A 14,027-nucleotide genomic window follows, 5' to 3' on the forward strand; every position below is an offset into this window, starting at 1 on the left:
ATCAGAGCGAGAAAAACTCAGAACAATGCGCTGAAGTCGTTTTAAACCTCCCCAAAGAATCAGAACAATAAGAAGGGCCGTTGAGCGAATTGCTACAAGAGGCGCTTCCTGAGTCGCCAGCGGTAACACCCTCGCCACCAACCATGTCAGACCAGACACTGTGCATGTTAGGATGTGGTAAGTGACTTCCATCAAGAACAATGACAATTCTCGGATAGCAACTCTAAAACTATTATTGAATAGGCAATCTCGGTACCCCCATCCTGCACAGCCTCCTCAATGCTCCTTCAGATTCTCTCTGCGGTATCACCCAATTCATCGCCTGCGTCAAAAGCGAATCTTCCGAAAGAAGACTCAAAGATCGTTTCCCGATGCACGAGAACCTACGTATCATGAGAAACGACAACGTCAACGCTATCAAAAGCTCCAACGTGATCATCCTCGGCGTCGACCCCTCACAAGTAGAAGCAATACTGGACGACGATAGCGACATCGACCAAGGATTAAAGGGGAAACTACTAATCAGTATAGTAGCAGGCTGGACACGTCCAGCTATCGAAGAGCTGATCAGCGCCGAGAGCGACTTACGTGATAAACAGTTTCCAAATCAACCTAGAGCATGGGTCTTGCGTACCCTCCCCAACGTAGCAGCGCTCGTTTCACAGTCTATGACCGCTATCGAAGACCATCCCTCACCTTTATTCCCACCGCAATTCAAAGACATAGCAACAGCCATCTTCACGCAAATCGGGAAACCCATGTCCATCCCACCCGCCCTGATGCCCGCCACAACAGCTGTAGCAGGCTCTACACCCGCATTCTGGGCCATCATCGTCGACAGCCTCATCGACGCTGCCGTAGCTGTGGGTCTACCGCGAAAGCTGGCTCAGGAGCAGATCTACCAGAGTATGAGGGGCAGTGCGGAGATGCTTCAGAGTGGGATACAGCCGGGTGAGTTGAGAGATATGGGAACGAGTCCGGAGGGGTGTACGATTGCGGGGGTTATGGTGCTGGAGGAAGGTGGGGTGAGGGGTGTGTTGGGGAAGGCGTTGAGGGAGAGTGTTACGGTTGCTAGGGCGATGGGGAAGGTTGGGGAGAAGGGTAGGGAGGTGCATGTTAATGATACTAGGAAGATCTAGTGAAGGTCATCCGATTTCGAGTTGAGGCACATGATACAAAGGCCTAAAGTACAGTCAGCATAGACACCCAAAGCATGAGAAATCAAACCACACCACCACATCACATACACACAGGCAGCGAGGGAAGGTTTAGAATCATCAACATCTGCTTACTACTCACTACCTACTCACTGGATATAAACCATACCACAGCACGTCAACCGTCGCCGTAGCGTAAACGTACATCCATCCCGACTAAAGGGGCGCATGTGCGTGCGAACGCAAACTACGCCTGATCCTGTTGAACCCATGCTAATGCACCTGCCTGTGATCAAGGTATTTCCCCCACCTTTCGCTCAAACCGAGCTGTCCTTGAAAAGATATAAACGCCAGTTGGTAGTAAGGTTGAAAACGCCAAAAGTAACCCAAATAGGTATACCGGAGCTAAGTAGCAAATGAGATCTGTTGTGACGCCCAAAGGAGAATACACACGTGGTAGGTTCGGAGGTGGTGAAGGAAAATATACACGGTAATGTAGAGTGTGACTGTGTGTGTGAAATACGAACAGTGAATAGTTGCGTTGATACTTCCTTCTCTTTCTTTGTTCTTTAGCCTTCTTTGGGCTTTCAATACTGTGATGACGATGTTGTCATGTTTAGAGGATGCCAGCCCACATGCCTGGGCCTTGTGGGCGGTAGGCTTGCGCGACCTCGGTGCTGCAGCACGACCTTTTCTTGCCAAAGTCCTTCTGGATAGGAAGACGCGAGCAATAAGGAACAGTGTTCTTAGGGGACTGCAGCCCCTTTGGTTCACTGCGCGAGAGGGCGAATGATTGCGACACTGATCTATCAGGAAGCACAGGCTTCTGACCACGAAGGTCGAATGCGGAGCGAGTGCTGTGAAGCAAGTGTCGCACATTCTGCTGGAGATCAACTGAAGACCTTCCACGCTTGCGGCTTGCGGGAGTTACGCACGCAGGGCTGTCGACCTTGCCTGGCGACGAATCCGAATCATCAATATGGAAGCTGTCCAGATCGGGTGAGGACATGGGCTCACTTGGAGCATACTCGTACTGCTCCTTGCACTTCGACAAAACCGGGTACGGGAGCTTCGCGCTGCGGCAGGTCGCCAACCGAGCCAAGCTGGCCTGGCTTTGGTTTGGCGCCCAGCCGGCAGACGAGACCGACGAGATTGATGAAGCACGAGAAGTGCGCGAGTTGTCCGAGATCATTGACTCTGGAGAGGACGATAGAGATGAGTTGGAAGGAGCCAGGGAAGGTCGTCGGCTTGGGAAGTGGTAAGCTTCCAGTCCGTTCCTGATGCTTGGGTTGAACTGGTCTACACAGGTGCGTGCCAGTGAGGAGCACTGTGCCTGTTGCATTGCCGTGCACATCGATGGGCGGCGCGATCCGAAAGCCATGGCACTCGCTGCAGGAGTGTTGCTGGTGATGGATTGCGGGGTCAAGGATGGGGTTGGTAGTGGACCCAAGCGAGCCAGGGATGGCAGTGACGGAGTGTGGGGAAGATCAGGCTTCGGCTCCAGGAAGCGAGGCACTTGATAGCGAGATGGAGTTGGTGTGCTCTCTTGCGATCCGTAGCCATCCATCGATGGGCAGCGGTAGGGCGACGCGTTCAACTGAGGCCTGAGAGGAGGACGTACGGGAGCGTTTGCTGACTTCTTGGGAGCCAACTGGACGATATCCAACTCAGGTGTCAAAATAGGAATGACATCTTTCCAAGTGTTGGGGATGCTAGCGCCAGGTGATGGCGGAGGAAGGGTAGGCGTGTGTCGCAGGACGACTTCTTGCCACTTCTCCCATACCGAATCAACGATGTGCAGTTTCCAGTTGACAGCTTCGAGGAAAGCCATCTCGTTGGTGTTGATTTCGCAAACCTTGAGACCAGAGATCTTGCTCCATGCGCGAGCCGAGTAGTTGCGGTCCTGTAAGTACTTGGATGCGAGGATAAGCGCAGCAAGGAACATGCGACGACCACATTGCAGCGCACGAAGAGATGCGTCTTCAGGCTGGGACATGGTGAAGTCGTGCTTGGGCAGGTGAGGCTTGATCAAGATCAAGTAGTACAAGGCAACTTGGAGAGTAGAGTAGCTGGTGCGAGAGCGACGGAGGGTCTCCTGGATGAACATGCGGAGAGGAAGCACTCCACGTCCAGAAGCATTCTCACAACGGCTCTTGGGCTCTGAAAGTTGCCAGATGACCTCGACCATCTGAGTAGCGGAATCTTAAGGAGGAATAATCAGCGGGGGAACCATGGTCCAGGGATAAAACGTGTACTAACCGACGAGGCAATCGACGAAGTTGACCTTTCGGTCGGATTGCCGTACCAATTGAGGTGGGGGCTTCTGGTTGACAGTGGTCGACGATCGGCGAGGATTCTGTCGCTGCTCCAGAGGTGCCAACAGCTCAGTGCGCAGGGAAGGTAATCTCTCCTGTACAGGCTCTCGGCACACCGTAGACTGGTACTGAGGATATGTGCTAACTCGGCTGATGGGCTGGAAAGCTGACAAGCTCACAGGGTCGACAATTGTCGGCGGTGCCACTTGGTTGCGACTCCATTCTTCTGAGTCCCAGTTTGAGTGAGACGATGTGGAGCTTGCGCTTGACGCTTGTGACGCAGCGTCTGAGAATACTGAGGAGGTGGAAGAGGAAGCGGAAGAAGAAAGAGGAGCGGCATAAGGGTGGGTCTCAGCCATGTAGCCGTGGCTAGGGAGAGGAATGGCAAGACTCATGGTGAAGGAGGGGTATACAGGACGGGGCCTGGTAAGGAAAGGTAGACAATAAGGAGTGAGCGGAGATGGGACTAGGCTTTGTCGTTACGTCTCGAAGTGCTGACCGTTAGGTAGACCTGGAGGGGTGGCGCAGAGCGTGATCGGGTGGTCGTGGGGTGACCGAGAACTTAACCGATGGGACAAACCGTAGAGGACAACCCTGTGACCTCTGACGTATAATTCGAGACGCTGTTCCCTTGTTGGGATCTTTTCCTCGATCGCGAAATCTCGTCCGTCAAGTGGCCTGATCGTGTGTGATCGTGGTGTGACGGAAGCGGTCTAACGGTCTGAAGAGCTGGGAGAGGGTAGGTTTCGAAGGCGGAACGTATACGTAGGAGGTTGGTAGGGTTTGACGAGTCGCAAGTGGAAGTAGGATTCGAGCAGTGTCAAGTGGTCGAAAAGCTGCCAGGTGCAGACTAGAGCGGGCTCCAGTCACTGTCAACTGCAGAATCACCGAAACAAGACCGTGGTAGAAGACCGTCCGCGAAGCACTCTGATGATACAGCTACTGAACAGCGGGCGCTGTCGCAAGAGCTGGATGTCTGAGGGGATGCGGGGGTCTAGCAAGCGAAGCCTTGGGCGAAGGCTTTGGTTTCGGAAATGGTGGTGAATTCTGAGCGACGAGTGACTGAAGTAGTGTAGGCCGAATGGCACATTGTGGTGATGAGGTGCGACGTGGGAAGCGTTCGAGGATGGTGACTACCTTGACGGGATCACCAAGCTGAGCGACTTCGCGTGTTCGCGGGGAGTGCGATGGGGTGTTTGAGTGTTTGTTTGTTGCAGGTGTTTGTTTTATTATTATTGGGGGTTGGTGTACATAAGAGCTGTTGGTGGTGGAGTTGGGAGGTGTAGGTCTGACGTGTGAGGAAGTGGCGGTCGGGAAGTCGGTAAAGGTGGGAAGGCGCGACTAGAGGGCGTCGGATCGCGACGCAGGTACGGGACGAGGAGGTATAAAAGGACAGGCTCTCTCGTCTCGACGATGACTGGAAGCGCGAGATGAGTCTATGCGGTAGGCGGCAGTGTGGCGGCGACAAAGGTCGATGCGGAGACTGCTACCTGGACAAAGATGGAATGGGTCGGTTTGGGTAGGTAGACGGGTAGGCGACAGAGAACAGACGACACTATTCGCGGTTGGCGTCCTAGATTAGGCCGCAGGGGGCGCTGTAGATGTTCGTGAAGTCCATTGCTGCTGTCTTGATGAGGGTGACGGGCTGGGCGGCGCTGGCGATACTAATAGGAACCCCGTACCTACAGCGCCCCCAGTCCAGTCATCGCACCCGGGCGCACTGGCCAGCTTGCCTCTTTGCCACACAACCCAACCTTGGAAGACTCATCGCGCTGGCTTTTTTTTATTTGCCATCAGCCAGACATGGCAGTGCGTGATTTGCAGCTGCGTTGCTTGGGCAGCGACGTCGCTTTCTTGCCCCCACCGCACCGCTGTTGCGTGAAGCAGTTGCGGGTGCTGTCCCCCCATCTCGTGAGGCGTGAGACGCTCCATCATCACGCATGGCTCCAAGGCTACAGGCATGCCAACACGGCCTGCCGCCATGCCTGGCGCAGCGGTAAATGGCCCTCTGTAACCCGCCCACTCCCTGCGCGCGCTGAGGCTGTTCACGCTGATTGCGACGCGACCAGCTGCTGCGACACACGGCGTCTCCTTTTCTTTCACACTAGGCGCGTTTGCTCTCGAACGCTCCGTGCCATGGTACGCTGGTAGCGCCAGAGTCGCAGACTGCCTGCTACACCCCCTCATTCTGCCTCCCAGCTATGTTGAGATGAAGGGACCGGCCGACTGGGAGCCAAGGACGCGTCTTCCCATTGCCTGCCGCGCCATTGGACGTGGAGGCGACGCCATGCCAGGAAGGGTTATTTTGTGCCTTCACCGTGCTTTTCGTGGCTATATTTGCGGCCGACCCCCTCGACGGCTGCTGCGACGCTCGTAATCTCAGCTGCTCAGCACGCGACGCCCTCATTTGCAGCCTAGCCGGTCGTCGCGGTGCCGTGATGCAGCAGCGATGCAAACACGGCAGGAAATGCCTCAGCGCAATCGCCATGGCACACAAACCCGTCGCGATGACGCAAACGGCGCAAGCAGCAATGAACTGCTGCCAACACATCGCCGCCTTGCGCTGCGACGGCCCAGCTCCACTCCCTTCACCGCAGTGGCTGATGACGCCGGGCCTCTGTCCCAAAGCGATGCCAAACGCGTGCATCCGCCTCTGGCCTCGGCTCTCTACATCCGCGACCATTCGACGGTGTCTCGCGGGCGCGCGATGACCATGGTTCGCGCCTCCCACGCTCACAGCAGAGTTTGCAGCTGCATGTTCATCGTCGCCCCTTCCAGAAGCGCCAAGCGCCCGACGAGCTGACGACTCATCGGTGTTGCCCGCCCCCCATTAGCGCACCTCGGCTGCCGAGATGATCCGCCTTGGTCCAGGGCTGAGTCACCTCGACACACCAACGAGAGCCCTCTCACCATCTCCGCGCAGGCAGAAGAGACACTCGTCCTAGCGTGCCACAGACTAGATCCATAGCCTCACCCAACGGCGCAGATTTGCGCCATCCTGTGTGACCAACTTCCAAGTTTCTTGTACGAGGTACAAGGCACCTGACACCGTGTCTTCACCAGTCGCGTCGAGTAGCCTGGCGCGTAGCCACCGACTAGCATGAAAGCATGATCACACGTCTTATTGATGATGATAAAGGGAAGTATGACTCACTGCTGCCTGCGGAAATCATCCTAAACAGAGGCCAGCCCAAGAGGGTTGGGCAGGCAACCGTGGGCGGCAGGAAGGCTGTGGCGGGACCGTTATGCCACTCCGATATCGACTTCCGGATCTTCAAACATGAAGACACATATCTCCCGATAAGATAGCAGTAGTTCAGGAAGGGTACGCTCGGGGTCTACAATATCCAATTTCGGTGAATAATGACATGCTGGAAAGCACGGGTGTATAGTACAACCGGAGTATACCCAGATACATGTTGAGCTTGATGATTAGTGTTACCCACTGTACGCGTACGAACTATCGAATCTTGCTAGCCGGCTGGAGAAGACATCGGTTCAAGTTGTACCCACAGTCGTTTTCGCCGTGCATGTAGCCCCCATGGTTCACGCAGCCAAACGTACTTGCGAAGAAGATCGAAATCGAAGAATGTACAGTCGCTCATACTCTGCTAAACTCCAACGAAACTATTGCTTCACTTTCTTAGTGGCCGTCTATCTTCCCACGAGCTACCTGCGAGTTCTTGGTATATATCCTTCCATTCCAGAATCTTCTCCTCTGCGTCGATGGTAATATCTTCTTCCTCCTTCAGCTCTCCAGACGCTTTCCTAGGACGTCCTTTTTGCGCCCGCAATATCGCAATTTCCGAATCTGTCGGCTTCAGCGGCTTTCCTTCTCGCTCTCTCATCTTCCTATACTCCCTCTTTGCTTCCCTTCGTAGACGACGTGCCTCGAATCTCCACTCGTGCTTCAACGAGCTGCGAGGTCCGACTTTGCCTGCCGCCTTCGCATCTTCTAAGCAGCTGCGCAGCAACACCTCCAGCTCTTCTTTTGCATCCTTGTGCTGCTGATGCTTCAGTCTGATCGGAGGAAGATCAATGTCGTACTCCAGGAGTGCTTTCGGCGCCACCGTTAAGACCTTCTTCTTGTACTTTCGGGAGAGTTTCTGCACCCGCCTATGACCTTCAATTTTCGTGCGGTTTGGTACAAAACGCAGATCTACCTGCACATCTTTTCCCATGAGCTTCTTTGCAGCCTGCTGTACCCTTTCTACGAGAGCTTCACCTCGTCCCCACGAGATATCGCTGCTCTTTCCAAGGTTCGCAAGCACTTCTTTTGCATTTGAAAACACGATCAAGTGGTCGATGTGGTCAGCCAGCGTTGCAGCAGCACAGAAAGCTTCCCGGATAGCGATGAGGCTAGCTTCGATCCAAGAAGGATGATGGCTCACAGTGATGTGCACTTCCCAGTCTCTAGATAAGGGGTCGTGGTAGCCTATAGCCGCGGTGCATGGGTCGTCGCGTCTACCTCCATTTCCATCGGCCCATATGACTAGTGTGCGAGGAGAGGGTGGTTGAGTGTAGCTGTTGAGCGCAAATTCTGTGGCAGCGACGGCGTCTTGGATATGGATCGCTCCGGGGAATGAGGACTTAGTCTCCTCTTGGGGGACCGCAGGATCAGATGATGCGTGTGTCTGCATTGTTGATGCCACTTTGGTCAGTTCGGCCGCGAGTAGTGCTGCAATATGAGGAAGTAAGCTTTGTCGGATTGTTTGACGCTGCTGAGGATGAACAAAGATTTGGACGTCAAGGTTCGATCCTGGGAAGGCTCGCGAGTTTGGGTGGTACCAGACTTTGCTACCCAGTCAGCTTTTCCTCTGCATCTATATGGTCTATGAAATCGAACCGCGGATCACGATAGAGATTACCACATCTAACACGCCTTCCATTCAACAGGATCCATATTTGCAGTCAGGCATTTTTCAGGCTATAGTAGTATAAAAGCGTACGCTCTTCCACTTCTGAGTCCTCACACCACGCATCTTTTTCATCCCATCTGAGTCAGGATGGCATCACAGCGAACAGATGTCGGACGTGAAGACGAATTCTTGTCGGAGCATCAACTTCATGAATTCCGATTTCTTACCTCAGTCTTATCCTGGACAAACAACATTGGAAAGTCTACTGGCCATACTAAAGTCAACAACCCGGCCTCGAAACACGCACCACTGTACAGGTTCACCGCCGATCTAGCAGACTTGCTCGTCCGTCACTTCGAGGTTGTTGTGGTAACAGCTTCGAAAGAAAAGAACCTTTTCGCAATATATGACAAACAGCGGGGACGCAGAACTAGATCCCCAAGAAAATGAAGAGGTGAATGTTACCCAGAATCTGCAAGACTTCAATCGAGGTACAGAGTCGGGAGACAAGGGAATGCATCCAACCCTTAACATCAATTCCACTTCGGCTGCTGCTGACGCCCCCCGCCCTGGATCCCCAAACCTGCCGGTCTTCATGTTTTGGCGGAAGCTAGAAAGGCCCTCAGTCACCGGTTGCAGTATATCTTGAATGGAGAGACAGCCCCACCAGGCTCAGACGCTAGCTGGAAACCCGACGAAAGCTCATATCACTTTTCGACAGTGCAAGGAGACACTCGTCTGCCGCAGACTGGAGCCTACAGCTCTCTGCGACTGCCCACGGTCGTTGAAGGCTGGATATATCCGTCAAGTTAAGCGCGAGCCAAATGTTACGATTGCAATGGGCAGATCGCGGGCATCTAATCACGCTAGGTAAATTCGGTCAACTCCCACATCGCGTGTCGAATCTGCGTTCGCGCGGGCCTCACTTCATACTGGGCAAGAAGCAGCGGGGAAGCTACAATGGAGGCGCGGACGGCGGATGATGGATAATCAGGTACCTCGACGCATACAACGAGCGCCATGCGGAGAATTCGCGTCCCGAAAGCAAGGTCTGGAGATCATCGGCTTGTCAGGGCAGTGTCGGTTGTCGGTGTCGGTGTTAGCTGTGATTGTAAGTAGTCGCGGCTGAGGAGGTTGGACAGTATCTCGGTTCACTAGCAGCCGCTATGGCGTCAGACTTGACTAGCGAGCATCGTACCAAACGGCTTTAACTTGCTCGGAAGATCATCCCGATACGCAGCATCGTCTTCGCCGACGTGTTATTTGAGTTGTTGTGAAGTGCAGGGGTGCGATCATCGTATTCTGCACAGATGGCTGGTGTTAGTGCGCATGTTTGAATCGGTGGTCTTCCGCAAAAACACTCTTCATGATTGGGGGTGCATGGCAAAAGGGAATGTTACTTTGATGGAAAGTGGTACTCAGAGATGACTGGAAAGCGCGACTTGGCAGAAGGGTTTGATTGTAACAATATGGTATATACTAATAAAATTTAAACGCGAATTGTCTGATCTGCTTCCATGCTTATTAAGTACCCGCTCATAACTCCCTGTGATTTAAACGGATTCAAATGTGCCATATCTCTACGCCCACACACGTACATACGCCTCAATTGAAGCCTCCGGGCATGAAAGGACACCTGCCACCCTCAGCCTCAGTATTAGAAGACGATGAAACAGCAGGGTGGTCAGCAGGCAAGCCCTGGGTGGTCGACATCTTCTCTTCGGTCGTCATCTTATCAAGACGTTCGATCGTCTCCTTGACCTCCTCTTTGCTCTGGATAAACTCATCGGGTAGCTCTTGTTCTTCAGGCGCCTTGATGCCAGCCTGAGCTTCGTCGAGGGCGTCTGCCGGTGACATGTTCTTGGGCTTCTCTTCCTTCTTCACGACGCCGTCAGGCGCGATCTGCCTGAACATGTCCATCGGGTCGAACCAGGTGCGAACGGACTGTAGCTGCACCTTGTCGTTGACCGTCGCGACCGTGACACCTTGGATATCGATTGAACCTCCGTGTGCTTTGGCTGTCACCTTCTCGCCCTTGTTGTTGAAGCCGACGTAGTCATTCTTCATTTGGCCCCAGTGGCGCCATCGGAAGCTGACTGTTGGTGGGCCGCTGTAGACTTCTAGTACCTCCCATGCGAAGGTAGGCATCATGCGCTTGAACGTCTTGTGTGACGAGGCAAAGTCGGAGTAGTCGGGCGAGTAGTACTCGTTCGGCGCAATGATAGCGTTGTATGTGCCGACCTTGAGCATAGCCTCTGCACCTTCAGCCTTGCCGCCATTGATAGCGAAGGAGTAGTTTTCCCGATCGATCGTACGCCAGTCGTCGATGTTGGGCTTGAAGGACGCTTCGACTTCCCAGTTCTTGACGAGATTCTGTACGAGTTCAGGAAGAGACCCGGCTTCGTGTGTCATTTGCTTCGCTGTGCATGATTAGTAAACTGCACTGTGTCTGACATGCAGGCTCGTTGCCACATTTGGTAACTTACTCTCAGCAAACACCTTTCTGGTTTTTGAGTAATCAGGCGCTCTGCCGTATCGCCACTTGGCATCGTTGTCCCCCAGAACAGCATCGGGGTTTGTGAGGTAGTCAGGTAGTGCGGGTGCAGCTTCCTGCGCAGGTGGTTGCTGAACGTCTGCGCTCGCCATTGTGGACAGTGAGTATGTGATGGAGTAACTTGGATGAAAAGAATGTACAGATTTGGGAAGACTAGTACTGAGAACGCGCGACTATGCCTGGTATCAACCTGATGTGGCAAAGTGTTTTGAGTTATGAAGTGGTACAAATATGCTGTCAAACCGAGGAAAGACACTCATGCTTTATATGTTGGGTGTAGTCAGTAAGCAGGGTAAGACCCACACCAGTCGACGCCAGTCAACAATGGCTTGATGACCCTGCAGCTGTGATACACAGCCTCTATCCAGTAGTTTGCGGGCGGGAAGGGTAGAAACCTCCGCAAGGGGATGCTGAAGCGCCTGGGCGAACTTTCCCACCGTGAAGCAGACTGGAGAGGCAAAGTGATGTGGGGTGCCAGCCGTCAAACTGATAGCCGGGACGAGACGGGGCAAGAACTGCCTGGACCTAAGGGTCTAGTCCGTTAGACGAGTACGCCTAGATGCATACATGGTCAGGTTGTACCATGTCGGAATTCCCGTTATATTCATCTGAACTCGGGTTGCACAGGCTGTTAGCTTCGTGAGACTGTTACATAGCGGAGACTCCATCTCGAGGCTCTGACTGCATTCCTGTCCGCTGTATTTGCTTCTCTTTGAGGTCGCAATATTGCATTTGCCATCGCGCTGCTCCTCGCCGTTGCAGCGCTGTAGCGGCACGCTTAGCGCGATCACATAAGGGCCCAGGGTGAAACAGCGGAAGACGTGCCGAGCGGGAGATCGCTTGGGGCGTAACTCCGAGGAGGCAATATATACCTCGCTTGTTTGAAGTTCCCCAGTTCCGCGTTCGAGACTCTGGTTCCAAGATGCAGTGATATTGCCAAGCAGGCAAGGCGGCCAAGGTGGAGAGGTTGAAGCAATCGTGTTGTCGTGAAGGAGCACCAACTCTAGACTTGGGTAAATGCCATGAGCAAATTTCGCAGCGGTACTCGGGCTCCATCCACTAGCCATGTACAACCAGCAAAGTCCCTGACAGTTGAGTAGGCCGAACACGCGGAGATCCCGAGGTCAGGCTAGTAATGCCCCGTACGGCTTGTTGCGTCTCAGGATGATTGCAAACTTTGGTACAGAGCTGATCTTCTTATTGTAGTGCCTCTGCAAGGTTGCTGGTGACGGCTCCAAGACACCGATTAAGTCTCGTTGAAGGTACCAGATACCGGGAATAACTGCCTGTAACACGAGCACGAGGTACACCGAGTCTCTCTCGTGTCAGACAAGATGGTTGAGAGCGTATCGGCAGAAGCCATCCTGGACGCCCTCGAATGCGGCGGATGAAATCGAACTGTGGCGCTTTTGTGGCGGTTATGCTGGGTGCTAAACGTTAGCTGCAGCGAGAGAGAAGCCCGCCAGCCGTCTCGTCAGATCTAGCCGATCCTCGAAATTGCTCATCCACAGGGGGGGAACTCCGATCCTTTGTGCAAGCTGCTCAACATTTGCGTTGATGGAAATTTGGCGCGCTGGTGAAGATACGAGGCGCAGACAATACAGGACTTGTCTCCAGGAGGCTCGTGGTTAGCGCAATGACATCATCCTGACATTCACGGGCCTCGAGACTGTAGCGTTTCACGCGTCCGCAACGCTGCCTGCTGTGTACTCTACCAACAACCGCAACAAAATTGAAGTTCAACATGGGACGTCGAGACCGTCTCATCAGCGCGTCTATATTACGCGCCATCTTCAGATCAGATTCGCCTCGTAAGGATGAAAGCGCGCGCTTGGGTTTATTTGCGCGCATCTATGCCTTCTTCGCTGTCTTCAGTCTGACTCTCGCTCGTTATCGCGCATCTCTGTTCAAGAAACTGAGGAATGACACATGGGAGATTGAAGAGGAAGGGTACATCGAGAGCTTCCGCCCAAGCAAGAGCAAACGGACCGATCTGATCGCCATTGGGGACCTGGGCTACTCAGGCTCGGTACGCGCGGAACATGGCATCTGAGGACGACAGGCTAATGCGCATCAGACATTCTTCACGACACCTAATTCTAAGTACCTGATCAAGTCCCTGCCGCGCAAGTTTGAGCAATCCTTCTTCCGTGATCGCCTCCTCGAGCCCTATGTCGAACACATGGAGCTGAATGAGGACTCCCTCCTCGTCCGCATAACCGACCTCCTCTACTGTCCTACAGCTACCGTCGGAGCCGCTGTAGGCACCGCGCCGAGCCATCATATAATAATGGAGAACATTCTGTACGGGAAGTCGAGCTGCAGCAAGGCCCAACAGAAGCGATGGGAGACGTATGACCTCAAGCCCAATGACTACTTCTACCCAGAACGTGACGTGGCTAACGGGCGCCTGGCCCCCGAGAGCGTCAAGGAGCGCCTCATTGATGAATTCGAAGACAAGATCAGAGTGACTATCGATCAGAAAGAGGAGCTTGTTGCGCAGCTATCCAGGGATTCTAAGATTTTACAAGGCAATAATGCGGTTGACTACTCGCTATTCCTCGTCCGCTATCCCGCCGACCTGAACTCTGGTGATGTGCCGCCGCCCCCTGGTCGAGGATCTACATGGCGCACAGGTGTCGTATCGCGCGACGGCAAGTGGGTTTACCGGGCCATCGTACTCGACTTCTTCTGGGCAAAAGACGCACTCCAGGCCCAGACGATGACGGGACTCGTCAAACTCTTCAACACGTTAAAGTTTGGAAAAGATCATGGCCCGATGAGCATTACGACGACAAGCGATGAATATAGACAAAGATTCCTGGGAATGGTGGAGGACATGGTCGAGGTACCAGACAGCGCTGGCAGACCAGCAGGGGAAATACGCAGCCCTGCATCGGTAGCTGCTGATCAAGTGTAGTCGAGCGGCCCACGATGACTGAATGATCTTCATCTCGTTCTCTTCGTTGTCGGTCTGGCGTTGGGTTACTCCGGAGTAGTAGGATGCATAAGATACCCGGTCCATGCACATGCAGTTGGACGCTCAAATTCTAATCACATTCCTCGATGAAGTCCATACGAGTGCGCGTAGAAAGCCATGGTTGTGCAACCCATGTCATGATGGCGGTGAAGCACAAAAGTC

At 53.7% G+C, this 14,027-nt stretch overlaps 5 protein-coding genes across 5 annotated transcripts; 2 read left to right on the forward strand and 3 right to left on the reverse strand.

Moving 5' to 3' along the window:
* Positions 1 to 143: 143 nt before the first annotated feature.
* J4E85_006934 (uncharacterized protein) lies at positions 144 to 1,139 on the forward strand (the record flags this gene model as incomplete). The annotated part of the gene is made up of 2 exons (XM_051471169.1): positions 144 to 177; positions 244 to 1,139. The coding sequence occupies 2 exons, from the start codon at positions 144 to 146 to the stop codon at positions 1,137 to 1,139; spliced, it is 930 nt and encodes a 309-aa protein (XP_051325379.1).
* Positions 1,140 to 1,773: 634 nt separating this feature from the next.
* On the reverse strand, positions 1,774 to 3,867 carry J4E85_006935 (uncharacterized protein; the record flags this gene model as incomplete). Its single annotated transcript, XM_051471170.1, has 2 exons — positions 1,774 to 3,359; positions 3,417 to 3,867. The coding sequence occupies 2 exons, from the start codon at positions 3,865 to 3,867 to the stop codon at positions 1,774 to 1,776; spliced, it is 2,037 nt and encodes a 678-aa protein (XP_051325380.1).
* Positions 3,868 to 7,107: 3,240 nt separating this feature from the next.
* Positions 7,108 to 8,112, reverse strand: J4E85_006936 (uncharacterized protein; the record flags this gene model as incomplete). The annotated part of the gene is made up of 1 exon (XM_051471171.1): positions 7,108 to 8,112. One exon carries the CDS (start codon positions 8,110 to 8,112, stop codon positions 7,108 to 7,110), a length of 1,005 nt encoding a protein of 334 aa, XP_051325381.1.
* Positions 8,113 to 9,936: 1,824 nt separating this feature from the next.
* Positions 9,937 to 10,977, reverse strand: J4E85_006937 (uncharacterized protein; the record flags this gene model as incomplete). Its single annotated transcript, XM_051471172.1, has 2 exons — positions 9,937 to 10,751; positions 10,818 to 10,977. The coding sequence occupies 2 exons, from the start codon at positions 10,975 to 10,977 to the stop codon at positions 9,937 to 9,939; spliced, it is 975 nt and encodes a 324-aa protein (XP_051325382.1).
* Positions 10,978 to 12,629: 1,652 nt separating this feature from the next.
* Positions 12,630 to 13,805, forward strand: J4E85_006938 (uncharacterized protein; the record flags this gene model as incomplete). The annotated part of the gene is made up of 2 exons (XM_051471173.1): positions 12,630 to 12,914; positions 12,963 to 13,805. The coding sequence occupies 2 exons, from the start codon at positions 12,630 to 12,632 to the stop codon at positions 13,803 to 13,805; spliced, it is 1,128 nt and encodes a 375-aa protein (XP_051325383.1).
* Positions 13,806 to 14,027: the final 222 nt, after the last annotated feature.

Source organism: Alternaria conjuncta, assembly GCF_024043145.1.
Source record: "Alternaria conjuncta strain BMP 0040 chromosome Unknown scaffold_9, whole genome shotgun sequence".
NCBI classification, from domain to species: Eukaryota; Fungi; Ascomycota; class Dothideomycetes; order Pleosporales; family Pleosporaceae; genus Alternaria; species Alternaria conjuncta.